The sequence below is a fragment of the Schistocerca serialis genome, chromosome 2 (genome assembly GCF_023864345.2).
Source record: "Schistocerca serialis cubense isolate TAMUIC-IGC-003099 chromosome 2, iqSchSeri2.2, whole genome shotgun sequence".
NCBI lineage: Eukaryota > Metazoa > Arthropoda > Insecta > Orthoptera > Acrididae > Schistocerca > Schistocerca serialis.
This window is the reverse complement of record NC_064639.1, coordinates 464426676-464443495: the sequence shown is the minus strand read 5'-3', so window position 1 is coordinate 464443495 and position 16820 is coordinate 464426676. Positions and strand designations below refer to the sequence as shown.

Below are 16820 nucleotides of genomic sequence, written 5' to 3'. Positions count from 1 at the left end.
GCAGGATTCGAACCTGCGACCGTAGCGGTCACGCGGTTCCAGACTGAAGCGCCTTTAACCGCACGGCCACACCGGCCGGCAGAGCGTTATCGGCAGCAACCTTGGCATACTGGAGCGGCAGCCGGCTGCTTCGTAGCGCTGTTGCATCATGCTGACTTCTGCGATGGCCAGTGTCGCTTCGCATTTACAACATGCCTCAGACTTCTGTCATCTTGACGTGTACCGTGCATCTAGAACACAGTTTTTTCACACCATCTAAGATACCATACACATCAAACTACACATTTTCATTTGGTTTTAATACATATATGTGTTCGGATGCCGAGCAATAGGAAATGCGAATATACATCTTGTATCTGCCACAACACATTCCCTGTGTAATATAGCTGATTTCTGAAATACTATTTTTGGAAAAGAAGCTGTACACAATGTGCTGTCGGAGTATTTTCAACGTACCTGATTAAAATACCTAAACGTTCATTACTGTTCTAATTGTTTATTTTAATCATATTTGCTTTATGGTTTAAATTGTTATTTTATGTTTTGCAATCAAGTTTTTTTTGTTTTTTTGTTTTTTCGTTTACCGTTTCACACGTGTATTTTTTAACTGAAAATAATAAGTAACTCACTATTATGACAGAAAATAATTACAGTAATGGTAAACTATAAGCAAATGCTTAAAACATATTTTTTACACCATCCACATTAAAATGAACGAAATTTGTTCACGTAATATACACGACAGAAAAGACAAAACAAAACAGAATTCAGCAGGATTTAAAACTATCATGAGTGACCTACTAAATATCATGATTTGTATCATGCATATTTCACTACATTGGTAAGCCTTGACGAAGAGGATTAATTATATGCTAGTGATTGCATCTTGGTTGTTTTGTTTCTCAAGTGCAATTTGACGTCACAATCTTTCAACAGAACTAGATCTGAAAATCGTCTTACAAAAGTTCTTTCCAACATCGGAAGCCATATAAGGTCCACAGCTATACCTGTGCAATCGAGCCGTTTGTGATCATCAAATGGGTACGACGCTCGAAACTGTTTTTTGGCACTGACCACCCGCCTATCCATAGTGGTGAGTTTGGACCGAGAATTCGAGAATCTCTTCTTCAAGCCCCAAATGTCCGTGTGACAGCATCGAAATCTGGTAAATCCAATTAGGTCAAAAGATATTTGAAAACCGTTTTTCTTTCCAATGAGGGAGAAATGTCTGTATTACTTTCAGATTCTTATCGTGGATCCGGGGTTACTTCTGCGATAAGGCCACTGGCGTAAAATAGGAAATGAGCGGTTCAGAATTTCATATGAACCTTCAGTTCCCTGGAAATACATTGTACCGGGACCCTAAACCTTACTGATTTCCTGAATGCAGAAAGATACCTTGCTTGGATATTCAACTTGTCAGTTTTCTAAGCAGAAAACCAAAGGTCTTAAATTGACATATTTGTGAAATCTGAAAACAAAATTTATAATTTGGCGCGTTTCGGCCTTAACTTATTCTCAGAAGCCCAAAATACGTCAAATATAAATTTTTAACAAAAAGGAATCTGTTGCTTTTAAGAGACCCATTACAACAGTGTTCAAGAAGTCCTCACAGTTCACACTACGGTCGTAGGCCTCCTACACTATTTTAAGAGGGCCTGGACGACATGGTGTGTTGTTTTATTATTATTTTGAAATATAATAACACAAAAGCTTCAGTAAACAGTGAAATGAAACTTTAACCAAATAATTAATATACTATGACCTCTACGTGACAAAAAGTTAAAAACTATGGAATTAATAATGGAATGAAAATTGATTTTTATCTTACTGCTGAATTACGTGTAATTTTTATTTTAGGTGCTCTGTTCTTCCATCCTCTTCAGAATAAAAGCTCAAAACAAATTTTATTCTTTTAATTATAAATTTGTTTTTTTTAAAATATGTATTTTAGAAGTCAGTTTTTTCTCCTAATAATGTAAGAAAATATGGAACACTACAGCTTAAATAAATTAATATATTGTTGAATACTCTGGTTCCGTTTTTGTTTTTGTAGCTTTATTATTGGTTGAGATAATGATTTCTAAATATGCAAAGACGATGATTACAGGAAATTGAAATTTAAGATTTGCATGTCATGTTGTTCTCAGTGATAACACGTCAAAATATTCCAGTTCGATTGCGAGTGTATTTTTAATCTTCTTTAGTTCTGTTTTTTCTTTGTTAATGTAGCCTCCTTTGTCACGCTTCCAGCAAGTTTTTCAGTTTCACCAACACACTGCCTATCCACTCGTAGAAGCCCATTTTTCATGTTGTCCCCAGTTTTGATGCTTCATCTGTTCATGATTTTTAATCTGCTTGCTACTTCATGATTAACACATATTATGGCCTCCACCACAGGAATGTGAAAGGCTGACACGCCAAAAAATCCAATTTTTGGGAATTATTCTCAAGTACAACTGTTGAAACTTTCATTTGGATTCTGTATTTTGCTATGTAAACTTTTTCCATGAGCTCAGAATCATGAAAATCTCTATATATTGTGTTTAGTTCTACCAAAACAGTTTCTGGCGTGGGGTGTGCATGAGTATGTTTTTGTCCGTTTGCTTCACATCTATTGTACTTGCACTATGAAGTATTAGGCCTAACGTCACTTCACTGCGGCATAACAAATTCTTCTTTTTTAATACGATTTCCAACAACATTCTTGTGTTAATCATCGTAAAATTTACGACTGCAATTAAACTTCTTTGTTTTTGACATTTTGCGACATTAAATCGATGAAATACGCCTCTAAAAGTCACAACACCGAGTTTACAACCAACTGCTTGCGAAAAGCGTAAGTAAACTGAAGTAAATTATTTATATCGACAGACAGATTGACCGCAATACATCCCTGCTTGCAGTACCGTCGATATGTTCTTCGAGGATAATACATAAGCGAGTTGCTATGGAAACGTCGTCGCCAAAATTAAATAAAAAGGCATAATAGCTAACGTCTTGTGTCTGATAATAGTGTAACAGTTCACCGTTAAAAAAAAAAAAAAAAAAACACCTTGCCTCTGCTTTAAAAAGGCACTTAAACACGAAATGACTAGGAAGTATACGTAAAGCACATATTTTTAGAATCAAGAAGAATTACAAAGTTTTATTCAATGAAGAACAAAGCCCAAATTTCAATTTTTTGAGCCCTCATGACGTGCAAATCTCCTTAAGGGGAGACTCCATCCAAAAATTAAACTTTTATTCTATTTTTCCGATTTCAACCAAATTTTAAAATCATTTCTATCACGTAAAGACGTAGCAAAATCGAAGTTTTAAAATCCAGAACTTCATTGACTTTTCAGATTTGAATTTTTAATGTTATTTTTAATGGTGGTTTTGAAAACCAACTTTTGGTACTCGTCAGTTTTCACATTCAAAATTTTGTAGGTTCATTAACAAGACATAGTTCAACAGTTATACGCATTTATTTTTATGGGAAGTGTTATTAATTTACTTTCAGTTTTTTTTTGAAACTTCAAACTTAAATTTTCTTTAATAATCGGTTCATAAATATGATAACAGAATAGATAAATTACAGGATGAAATTTTTACTCTGCAGTGGAGTGTGCGGCGATATGAAACTTCCTGGCTGATTAAAACTGTGTGCCGGACCGAGACTCGATCTCCGGTCCGGCACACAGTTTTAATCTGCCACCATGTTTCCGATAAATTACATTTTCGATTATATTAATGCACAGAAGTAAGCATTTAATGATTCCTATAAAATTCATTGAGATTGCCTAATATCTAGGATACAAAAAGTTGACAATGCACTGAGAAAAACAGACTCAAGGGGGAATGGATTTTAAAATTTTATTAAACATTAATGCTAGTACAAGACACATACCCACGTAAGTTGACCAGCATTATACTTTTCCCTTCTTACTCTTGTAAAGCTTCTTCTTTTTGTAATTTCAGGACGAGGGTTGCCTTTTTCTTGAATTTTTCTTTCTCCAGGCAGAATCTTGTGGACTGCTTCATTCGTCTCTGGATAAGCAGATTTTCTTCTGAAAGAATGATGGTAAAGGAGTGTTGATACTCTTGCTCTCTTCAGTCTTGAAACATCCCGTACTGAACTGAGAAACAGCTTCTACATGACCCAAATGCATTTCCCTCTTAGACTCAAAAACGTCGCTGTGTCACTTAGTCCAAATGACAACGTGCTGATTTTCTTTTGCATTCTGTCTTGCCACCAGTATATCGTTCCAGCAGAGCATCAGATGCAAGTCTGTGCCAGACAGGTACTACATTGACCCCAATATTCCTACTAACAGGAGTGTGAAAATTATATTTATAACGTCTTGGTAGTTCACCTAGTACTTGGAATTCGATTGAAGCGATAATGATTTTGGGATGAAAGAGTAAACACTTCAAAGATGTGAAATACACATTAAAATATTTCTGGAAAATGTTGAAGATTTCAAACGTTCTGTGCTGCGACAGGACGGGGAGCGCATCTCGCACGGGGAGCGCTTCTGCGAGGCGGCGCGCAGCTGCTGGGAGCGCAACCCGCGCCAGCTGCTGGCCGTGGGCGTCAACTGCCTCAAGCCGCGCTTCGTCGCGCCGCTGGTCGCCTCCCTCAACGACGGCCGCGACGCCTGTCCCATCCCCGTCGTCGCCTACCCCAACAGCGGCGAGAACTTCGACACGCAGCTGGGGGCGTAAGTCTTACATCTCGTGCTGTGGAAACTTCTACCGTAGTTACGGGCGATCAGGTTACAAATACACAACTGGCCATTAGAGTTGCTGCCCCACGAAGATGACGTGCTAAAGACGCGAAATTTAACTGACAGGAAGAAGATGCTGTGATATGCAACTGATAAGCTTTTCAGAGCATTCACACAAAGTTGGCGCCGGTGGCGACACCTACAACGTGCTGACATTAGGAAAGTTTCCAACCGATTCCTCATACACAAACAGCAGTTGCCCGCCATGTCTGGTAAAACGTTGTTGTGATGCCTCGTGTAAGAAGGACAAACGCATACCATCACGTTTCTGACTTTGATAAAGGTCGGACTGTAGCCTATCACAATTGCGGTTTATCGTATCGCGACATTGCTGCTCGCGTTGGTCGAGATCCAATGACTGTTAGCAGAGTATGGAATCGGTGGCTTCAGGAGGGTAATACGGAACGCCGTGCTGGATCCCACCGGCCTCGTATCACTAGCAGTCGAGATGACAGGCATCTTATCCGCATGGCTGTAACGGATCGTGCAGCCACGTCTCGATCCCCGAGTCAACAGATGGTGACGTTTGCAAGATAACAACCATCTACACGAACAGTTCGACGACGTTTGCAGCACCATGGACTATCAGCTCGGAGACCATTGCTGCGGCTACCCTTGACGCTGTGTCACAGACAGGAGCGCCTGCGATGGTGTACCCACGACGAACCTGGGTGCACGAATGGCAAAACGTTACTTTTTCGGATGAATCCAAGTTCTGTTTACAGCATCATGATGGTCGCATCCGTGTTTGGCGATATCGCGGTGAACGCACATTGGAAGCGTGCATTCCCCATGGGCGTACTGGCGTATCACCGGGCGTGATGATATGGGGTGCCATTGGTTACACGTCTCGGTCACCTTTTGTTCGCATTGACGGCACTTCGAACAGTGGACGTTACAAATGCAGATGTGATCCGACCCGTGGCTCTACCCTTCATTCGATCCCTGCGAAACCCTACATTTCAGCAGGATAATGCGCGACCCCATGTTGCAGGTCCTGTACGGGCCTTTCTGGATACAGAAAATGTTCGACTGCTGCCCTGGCCAGCACATTCTCCAGATCTCTCACCAACTGCAAACGTCTAGTCAATGGTGGCCGAGCTACTGGCTCGTCACAATACGCCAGACACTATTCTTGATGAACTGTGGTATCGTGTTGAAGCTGCATGGTCAGCTGTACCTGTACACGGCATCCAAGCTCTGTTTGACTCAATGCCTAGGCGTATCAAGGCCATTATTACGGCCACAGTTGGTTGTTCTGGGTACTGATTTCTCAGGATCTATGCACCCAAATTGCGTGAAAATGTAATCACACGTCAGTTCTAGTATAATATATTTATCCAATGAATACCGGTATATCATCTGCATTTCTTCTTGGTGTAGCAGTTTTAATGGCCAGTAGCGTATATTGTGAACTGTGGGGACAAAAGTCATGGAATATATCCTAATAGTAAGTCGGGCCTCCTTTTGCCCAGCTAGTCCATCAGCTCGATGTGGCAAAGACGCAACAAGTGGTTGGAAGGGCCCTGTAGAAACATTTAGCCCTGCTGCTTCTATAGCCACCCATAATTGCAAAAGTATTGGTGGTGCAGGACTTTATGCATGAGCTGGCCTGTTGATTATGTCCCATAAATGTTCGGTGGAATTCATGTGGGACAATCTGGGTGACCAAACCATTCGCTCGAATTGTCCAAACTGTTCTTCAGACCATTCGCAAATAACTGTGGACCAGTGACAGTACCGTCACTGTTTGGGAGCATGAGGTCTATGAATGGCTGCAGATGGACTCCAAGTAACCGAACAGAAGCATTTCCAGTCAATGACAGGTTCACTCGGACCAGAGGATCCAGTCTATTGCATGTAAACACGGCTCACACCATTATGAAGCCACCACAAGCTTGCAGAGTGCCCTGTTGACAACTTAGGTTCATGGCTTCCTGGTGTCTGCATCACACTCGAACCCCCTCATCAGCTCTTACCAGCTCAAATCGGGACTCATTTGACCAGGCCATGGTTTATCAGTCGTCTAGCGTCTAACTGATATGGTTTCGAGCTCAGGAGAGGCGCTGCAGGCGATGTCGATAGTCCGCTGCCATAGCCTATCAACGCCAAATTTAGCTGCACATCATAACGGATAAGATCTTCGTACGTCCCACGTTGTATTCTGCGGTTGTTTCAAGCAGTGTTGCTTGTCTGTTAGCACTGACAACTTTAAGTAGACGCCGTTGCGCTCGACCGTTAAGTGAGGGCCATCAGACTTGCGTTGTTCACGGTGAGAGGTAATACTTGAAATGTGGTATTCCCGGCACATTCTTGACACTACGAATCTCATAATATTGAATTCCCTAAGTATTTCCGAAATGTACTGTCCCATGCGTCTATCTCCAAGTACCATTCCGCATTAAAGTCTGTTGGTTCTCGTCGTGTGGCCATAATCATGTTGGAAACCTTTGGACATGAATGACCTGAGTACAGATGACAGCTTCTCCAATGCACTGTCTCACTGTACCTCGTGCACACAATGCTACCACCATCTGTGTCTGTGCATACCGGTATCCCACGACTTTTGTCACTTCAACGAACATCTGCACGTGTACCCTACAACACACCCACAGTGTATGACGGAGAGTACCTCCGGTACATCATTTCGCATTTTCCCTATTCCGTTTGTGAGTGATCGATGGGAGGAATAACTGTCGCTAAGCTCCAGTATGAGCTTCGATTTTGTCGTCGTCATTATTTCGAGACATGTTTTCAAAAGGACGAAATATGTTGACAACCTCTTCTTGTGAAAGTACACTCTCGGAATTTCAACAGTAAACCTTTCCAAAATTCACAACGTCACTTTTCTAGCGTCTGCCACTGGTGTTTGTTGAGAATTGTCTTAATGCTCTCGCGCTTACTAAAGGAACCCATGACGAAACGTGCAGCTCTTCGTTGTACCTTCTGTCTCTTCTCTCATTAAAATTGTAACAGTAGGAAGGATAGGAAATAATGAAATTTTACAAGTTGTGGGTGTAGAGTATAAAATGTGTACTTGAAGTGGGATGTACCGGGTGCGATCTTTAGTAGGAAGAGTTGTCATCTATAACAGCAACAATTATTATAATGTGGCTGAGAATCGCGTCATTCCACGCTACTTCAGCTCTGTGTTACAGTTCATCAGGCGTAAGGGCCGGCTGGTACTGCCGCGCCAGTTCCTCGGCAACACATGACAAAATCTTTGCAGTGGGCAACAGCTCTGAATAACATGCTGGTCAGGACAACATTCCAACTCCTTCTGTATACATGTAGACGATGACAGTACGGGCAACATTTGGTCGTGCGTTATCGTGTTGAAAGATAGCATCACAGGTGCGTCAAAGATATAACTGAGCCACCTTCTTAAGGGCAGTGAGTACGCCCTGTACCTATGATGTTAAAACTGTAATATTGATGACCCTTTACGTCAGAAACTTTTATAAATAGAGACCTGAAATTTTTATTAGGTATCGTATAACTCCTTTTATGATTATTAAATAACATTCAAAACATACAGACAAATAATTAATTACAATTTTTTAAAATTATGTTCAGTATTTCTTTAAAAACTCCACTTTTTCCCTTTGTAAGTAAGGAACTGTTAGAGGTAGGTGTATATGGGTGATTCAGTAGCTAAAGCGTACTGAGAGGTTACTAAATGTAAAATTAGATTTAGATATCTGTAATAGTTCCTGAGATAATGAGTTAAATATTTAAAAAACCAAGTTCAAAATTTCAAATGGTATCAACTCACATATGGGGGCATGCAAATTAACACAAACAACCAGGGACATAATCAGCATTCTTTGTATCCTGTCCTCGATCATCCTACAAATATAGATGCTTTCATCTTTTCCTGCCTCTTGCTTCTTCAGTCATTTCTTCTGCTTTATGCAGGGCGTTCATGATTCTAAATCGATCTATGTGTTGGAAGGCTTGAAGTGTGTTGACTCCTGGAGCGCCATCAAGTTGCTCTAGTACCCTTATTCTTCCCTTGTTACCATCATTAAACGTTATTACAGTATCAAAACACCCAGATATAGAGTTTTAATTCCTACAAAGACATTTTTCGGCATGCAGCTCCAAATCACATTATTGAAACACTCATTCCGCTTTTGTGTCCGACCATTGAGACATTTGGAAAGAAGGTTTAATAGCTGGTGTAACAACTTCCATCACTGCAGTTGGTATGTTGTTTTTGTGCACAAATTGTTGTTTTGTACCTGCGCCTGAGCTTTAGAGCACTTGCACCGCGAATCTACGCGCAGTGGACATAAACTGTATAAAGGTGTATCATCAATGGATGATTTCTGGAATAAAGGTAACCCACAAAGCTCTTTTCATTTCTTGTGAGTCATATGGGTCGTATCTTATTGCCTTTCCATAATAATGGTGAAGTGTTTTTATTTATAAGTTTTCCTTTGTCATTTAGAGTTTATTATCTTTACAGTTCAACTTTTACAAAACACTAGATACAATAGGGATATTGCCACTTCTGCTTACACAGTGTATCCAACCTCTTAAATGAACATGAAATCAAGAATAAATAGCTGAGCACCACAGCCTTCTGAGGTGTGCTGACTACTTCCAGCGATATACTCAAGTAAGTCAATGGAAAATGATTATATTTTATTACATTTGCACATTAATGTTGACATGACAAAAAGTACACTTCCAATCGGTATTATTTGACAAATAATACATCATATTGTCCATGAGAGATGTAATATTTTTAAGAGATAATATCCGGAAAATGTCACTTTTAGACCAGTTTCACCATACTTACTGCAACGTCTGCTGGCCGAATTACCGGCTATGCGAGCCAGAGATGATCGTGTTCTGTACCCAATGGCACACTCTACCAACACGCCAGCTGCTGGGTCTTTATGGCGACGACGAATACAATTTAGCGTCGATTCTCCTTAGACACACCACACACGGATACGTCTGTTACGATGCTGTACGCAGAATCGGGATACGCTTGAAAAGACGACGTGATACCACTCCTTTGTCCAGTGTTGCCGGCGAGCACACCACCGCCGTGTGACTAAGTGACGTCAGTGGGTGCGGGGGGCCAGAGCAAGGATCAAAACTTGCTACAAGCGTCAAGCACCCGTCGTTATCCAAAGGCCGCCTCCGCGACTTACTGTGTGCCACTGCCACAGAGAATGTTGTAGTTTATTCTGATTTCGGCCGTCTGCTAACGTCACTCAGTGTCACGGCGGACCGGGGCTGTCAAGACCAGCTCAAGTCGCCCTCCTGCGCATGCGTTACCTCGGTCCTCCGCTGGAACGTTCCAGAGGCTGCTTCCACACCTACGTGCCAGTCCCGGCAGATTTTTACTGCTAGTGACGCTGGCAAACAGAGCTGTCGAAAGCTCGACGATTTTTATTCCAAGTGACGCGGCTTATAAGCCGAGAAGACTTCATCCTTGCACGCCATCGTGAAACCCTCCGAAGTCACAAAATAAGTATTGTCAGTGTCGTGTTGAGTATGTATGACGTCACTCGTCACAATATCTTTACGGCGTGGTTCCAGGTATCAGTAGGATCAATCCACCACTGGTAGGAAGTATCAGGGGGTGAGGTTTGTTACAAATGTATTTATTTTGCCTTATCTGCCCAGCTACTAGCCAACTATAGTGTTATCCTATTTAGAATTTCACATTCTTTTGCTACTTTGACAGAAAATTTTCGATACTTCTCCCCATTTCTTAATCATGTATTAGCCCTCCTCAAAACAGAAACGTATGAACTTTCTTAATCTAAAGCTGAGTATATTAATAATTAAAAATCGTATTGCACTCGATACGTTGTATGGGGTCGTCATTGGAAATTAAAGCAATCGGGCAAGAGTAACATCTCACACAAATCAAATTATACGCTGCTGGGAAAAATATGCAGCACCCCAAAGAACAAGGTCATTTTATTGACAAGAGAAGTGACAGGAATTTCGTCATTGTAGGAGTATATGATAACAAATTCAACCCAAATGAAACACATATCAGCGTAAAGGGTGCCGAAACAGTCGCATCAGTGCACAGTATAGGCCTATCCCCCCAAACCCTCTGGCGGTAACGCAGGTGTGCATTCTTGCATGCAAACCATCATAAAGGTCACGAACTGTATCCTGCGACAAACTTCCCACTTTGTAATTCGTTCTTGCAGACCCTGCAGATTGAGTGAGCTCTCATTTTATCATGTGCCGCACATGCTCAGTTGGCGAGACCAGGGCAGTGTTGTACTTCAAAAGGAGGACGTTGCGTCTTAGCAGCCGTAAAGCAGCACGTCAACTTCCTGGCGGATGAATGGCACGAGCACGGGGATAACAGCCCGTACAATGTAGCGAGCACTGGATAACTTACATTGCAGAAACACCAAATATGACTGCGAGTCGTAACTGATGGCTCCCAAGACCAGGAAGCCTCGGATTTCGTGATTGGATGGCGTTCGGTCGGCCCCTGCTGCTAGCACAGCGCGTCGTTCCTGACGTGTGCCTGTACTTCGCAGACGTCCAGAACGTGGTCTATAATTGCATGGAAGCTCCGTATTCCACTGTGGAAAGCAGCAACACACCGCTCATACACTATGCTCAACAAGTGCAGCAACCCATAGATACTTCCATCCAGGTTCCCACAGACCCACAATGCGACCACATACAGATAACGGAAGCTGGTCAGCAGCAATTACGTACTCATCGGTGGGGCATGGGTGTACCCTAGAATGAATGTTGCGCTGTTAATCTCTAAACTCAGTTCAGTTACTGCCTGCAGAATCAAAAGAGAGAGTGCACATACAGGCCTCCTGAGTGTCATTTGCTCACCGATGACCGTGAGAAATTAATCACTAACACTCCAACCTCTCAGTATACACGTAATACCCTGGAGACACTGAATTCAGTACTTGAGGGTGTTAATTTTTTTCCCAACTGTATAAATGACTGCAACCAGTCTCTGACACTGGTGTGCACCTGTGGAGTCGATCAACTATTGCACTTGCTTTGGGTCGGTGTCTTCACATGTTGGAATTGAGGGATGAATATCCATCCCTTGAATGTATCTTGTGATTTACTACTGGCCATTAAAATTGCTACACCACGAAGATGACATGCTACAGACCCGAAATTTAACCGACAGGAAGAAGATGCTGTGATATGCAAATGATTAGCTTTTCAGAGCATCAGGAAAGTTTCCAACCGATTTCTCATGCACAAACACCAGTTGACCGGCGTTGCCTGGTGAAACGTTGTTGTGATGCCTCGTGTAAGGAGGAGAAATGCGTACCACACGTTTCCGACTTTGATAAAGGTACGATTGTAGACTATCGCGATTGCGGTTTATCGTATAGCGACATTGCTGCTCGCGTTGGTCGAGATCCAATGACTGTTAGCAGAATATGGAATCGGTGGGTTCAGGAGGGTAATACGAAACGCCGCGCTAGATCCCAACGGCCTCGTATCACTAGCAGTCGAGATGACAGGCACCTTATCCGCATGGCTGTAACGGATCGTGCAGCCACGTCTCGATCCCTGAGTCAACAGATGGGGACGTTTGCAAGACAACAGCCATCTGCACGAACAGTTCGACGACGTTTGCAGCAGCATGGACTATCAGCTCGGAGACCATGGCTGTAGTTACCCTTGACGTTGCATCACAGACAGGAAAGCCTGCGATGGTGTACTCAGCGACGAACATAGGTGCACGAATGGCAAAACGTCATTTTTTCGGATGAATCCAGGTTCTGTTTACAGCATCATGATGGTCGCATCCGTGTTTGGCGGCATCGCGGTGAACGCACATTGGAAGCGTGTATTCGTCGTCTCCATAATGGCGTATCACCAGGCGTGATGGTATGGGGTGCTATTGGTTACACGTCTCGGTCACCTCTTGTTCGCATTGACGGCACTTTGAACAGTGGACGTTACATTCAAATGTGTTACGACCCGTGGCTCTACCTTTTATTCGATCGCTGCGAAACCCTGCATTTCAGCAGAATAATGCACGACCGCATGTTGCAGTTCCTGTACGGGCCTTTCTGGATACAGAAAATGTTCGACTGCTGCCCTGGCCAGCACATTCTCCAGATCTCTCACCAATTGAAAACGTCTGGTCAATGCCGGCCGAGCAACTGGCTCGTCACAATACGCCTGTCACTACTCTTGATGAACTGTGGTATCGTGTTGAAGCTGCATGGGCAACTGTACCTGTACACGCCATCCAAGCTCTGTTTGACTCAATGCGCAGGCGTATCAAGGCCGTTATTACGGCCAGAGGTGGTTGTTGTCGGTACTGATTTCTCAGGACCTACGCACCTAAGTTGCGTGAAAATGCAGTCACATGTGAGTTCTAATGTATTTGTCCAATGAATACACGTTTATCATCTGCATTTCTTCTTGGTGTAGCAATTTTAATGGCCAGTAGTATATATATATACACACACAGAGAGAAAGAGAGAGAGAGAGAGAGAGAGAGAGAGAGAGAGAGAGAGAGTGAGTGAGAGGGGGGAGGGGGGGGGAGGTTCTCTGGATCGGTGTCATTCATCAAATGTTCAAACGTGCGTGAATTCCTAAGGGACCAAACTGCTGAGATCATCGGTCCCTACACTTGCACACTATTTAAACTACCTTACGCTAAGAACAACACATACACACACACACCCATGCCCGAGGGAGGACTCGAACATCCAGCGGGAGCGGCCGCGCAATTCGTGACAGGGCGTCTCTAACCGCGCGGCTGTCATTCATCAAAAGGCCCTTCTGTTGCAGCGGTAACGAAGGCTGTGCTTGTAGGTGGGTGGACGGCGACAACTGCAAGCCGGTGGAGACGTACGTGCGCGACTGGCTGTCCCTGGGCGTGCGCTACGTGGGCGGCTGCTGCCGCACCACCGACCAGGACGTGAGCCGCATCCGCGCCGAGGTGAAGAAGTGGCAGGCGGGGCGCGCCGCAACCGGCGCCGCCGCGAACGGCCACGCCTGAGCTAGCCCTCCGCTGCCTCGTCTAACGCCTACTGTCTTTCATTTACACACTGTGCTGGAAAACGTGTTCTGTATTTCGCAAAATTATAACTTTACTCTAAAAAGCAGCTAATCATCCTTTTTTTATTTATCTCTTTTATTTACAGTTATTTTGATCGTATTCGGCGAATTTTAGACAGCTCACCATTTTCCCGCTCTTATGAATCATCGTCAGAGCTAAAATAAAAATGGAAAAAATATCGGTGAAATCCTTTGTGCAATTATTTGCCTAAAACTGAGAAACAAAATATCCTGCTGGAAAAAAGGAGACCCTTTTAGAGGTTTCCATTTCTGTCAAAATTTATTGCTGTAAAATGCATATTGAGTACATGAAATTAACACATCAATAGCACAGCAGTTCCGAGATACTAGTAATCGACCAATGCTGAAACACACACATCAGTAAGTGATATAGCCCCCATGGGCGGCAATGCAGGTGCTGTCTCTGACATCCAGTCGATCGTACAGGTGACGAATACTGTCCTGCGATACGTTATGTCACGCTTGTTCCACCTGTTCTCTTAGCTCTGTAAAAGTTGTTGGCTGCCGAGTCGCACGAGTCACTTCTCGTCCCATCATATCACACACGAGCTCGGTATTGTGCTGGTCAGGGAAGCTGCTGCGCGTCTTGCAGAGCGTGTTGAGTTTCACAGGCAGTGCATGGGAGAGGATTATCCTGTTGGGACATCTCCTTCCTATTGCAGGAATGGCAAAAGAATGGGTCTAACAACTTTATGCATGTACCTTAGCGTCCCTTACAAAAATACCAAAGGTGAACGAGAGTTGTAGCTTATCGCACTCCAGACCGTAAGGCCAGGGGGGGGGGGGGGAGTCAACGTGTCTTGGACGAGTGCATTCTGCGAGACAGTGGTCACCAGGTTTACGTCGTACGGGCGTAAGACCATCACTTGCGCGCAGCAGAATCTGCTTTCATCGCTAAGACCACAGCACGCCATTCAAAGTGATCCTCTGATTGCATCAGTCGAGCCGTGCTCGTCGATACTGCGGCGCGAGTGGAAGACAGGCTAGATGTGTGCGTGCCCGTTGTTTACACGTCTGGGCTCACAAGCCCTCTTATCTATGCTTTGGTAGCTGTACGATCTACCACTGCTGACCTTACAGTACGACGATCCTGGCGGGCGTCTACGCTGCGTCGACGTCCAGAACCTCGTCTACGAGAGTGACAACGTCGACGTGACCACTGATACCACCATAGTTGCACAGTTGACGCAGCACGTCTAACGTTTGTGGCGGTTCTCAAAAAGGAGCATCCCGCCAGTCGGAAGGCCATAATTGGACGCCTTTAAAACTCGCTCAGTTGGCTTTAGGAAGCACGAGTGCGCCTCCGTGGCATGGTTGCCAGCTTGCTCCACATGTTTGCATCACACTGATCCATCTGGCTGTGAGCATTCGCTGTTAAAGGGTAGACAAAGTCGGCGCTCTGGTAGCTATGTCACCACGCTGTGTGTTGGCGGACGACGTTGAAACGATTATCAATACAACTATGCTCTCCCAGGTGGCATATGGTCGCCATCGGATCCAAATCGACGTCGTCTTTCCAGGTGTACTTTTTTTTCGGCAGTGTAGATCAGAGAAACATTTGACTACCTCATTCCCTCTGCATTACTTCGATCATAATTAAAAGTGGTGTCAAATGTTTCTCTAATTTATTTCATTTCTTGCTTTTAGATATATCATTTCACAGTACATTTGAGCGACTTATTAATTTTTTTATTTTTATCTTCAGGTTTTTCTACCACGAAGCATGATCTTATTGACATCTCACTTGTCTTTTAGTGTCTTCCGTTATTTAAATCTCCAAAATTGAATACTTCATTCCAAAAAGATCACACAAATGAATTTTTTAAACGAAAAATAGTTAGGCCTTGAAGAGATGAACTTTTTGACACTTCATTTACATAGCTAGCAAAAACCGTTCCTAAAAGTATTTTAATTTTACCGCAGACCACTAATTAAATTGTTACCTTTATCACTTTTAAGTAATTAAATATTTTTTGCAAAACTAGACCTCACGCTGCTCAGTTTCATATCCCATTTATCGGCTACCCACACTTTGTTACGGCTATGGAAATTTGGACAGTAATCTATTGAGTAATTTTCCCTCAAATCACTACTTACAATCTTCTTAATTACCGTGATTACTTAATTAATGACACACCGTAAAATGCATACAGTTTTTACGATCACTTCCGCTGCCTCGACTTTTGTTTCAGTGGGTTTGTTTAGCATTCGTCACTTTGCTGCTGCAATTCCAACAGCATATTCAACAATTTTTTGGTTCATGAAAGGGCTTTGTTGAATTTTTCTTTGGAGTGGTCCAGAGTTTCACTGGCACGAGGTTTCATCTGTGTCTGAGCAGAGGGTACACCTCATCTTTTATAACGACAAATGGTGCCTTCATATCACTACCTAGAAGGACGTCATCCTCAGGAATGTGAAGCCCGCCTTGTGCTACTTTATTGTAAAGGACAGACGTCCTGAAAGTGTCACCATCGTTTTGTTTCTTATATTCTGCATCGTCAATGAAAGTGAATTTACGGTTTGCATCAGACGCAACCTGCACAACTATTAGAAAAGTAGCTTTTATAATTAAGGGACATGCAGCCAGACTTTTTAGGGCTTAGAATTCTGTTGTGCTTCCCATCGATGGAACCTATACAAGTCGGAAACCCCCACATCTTGTAGAACATATCAGCTATTTCTTTGAATTCTTCCTCCGATGGTGGCCTCATATGCACTGGTAAAAACTGTTAGACTGTCACAGAAACGATAGTTGTTCCTACTCTAAATTCTACTGCTTGGCCTGCATACGAGTTCCCAGTTCCCTTGAACTTGAATTTTAAAAAAGAAAACTATTACTGTCCTCTGTCTATCTGTATGAGTACTTTGCCTACGCTATAGAAGTGGTTTTTCTGTAACATTTCTACAAAGATATTTTCCTGATTATTCCAGCAATATGCGATGTTAAGAAAAAATGAAAATTCTTCAATAGAA

At 43.0% G+C, this 16820-nt stretch overlaps 1 protein-coding gene across 1 annotated transcript in view; it reads left to right on the top strand.

Moving 5' to 3' along the window:
- Positions 1-13878, top strand: part of LOC126457372 (homocysteine S-methyltransferase YbgG-like) — a 76889-nt gene extending 63011 nt beyond the window's left edge. The window contains exons 5-6 of the mRNA XM_050093624.1: positions 4489-4706; positions 13581-13878. Coding sequence (XP_049949581.1) covers positions 4489-4706; positions 13581-13767 — 405 coding nt within the window. The 3' untranslated portion in view covers positions 13768-13878. The remainder of the gene's footprint in view (positions 1-4488; positions 4707-13580) is intronic.
- The last annotated feature ends 2942 nt before the right edge of the window (positions 13879-16820 follow it).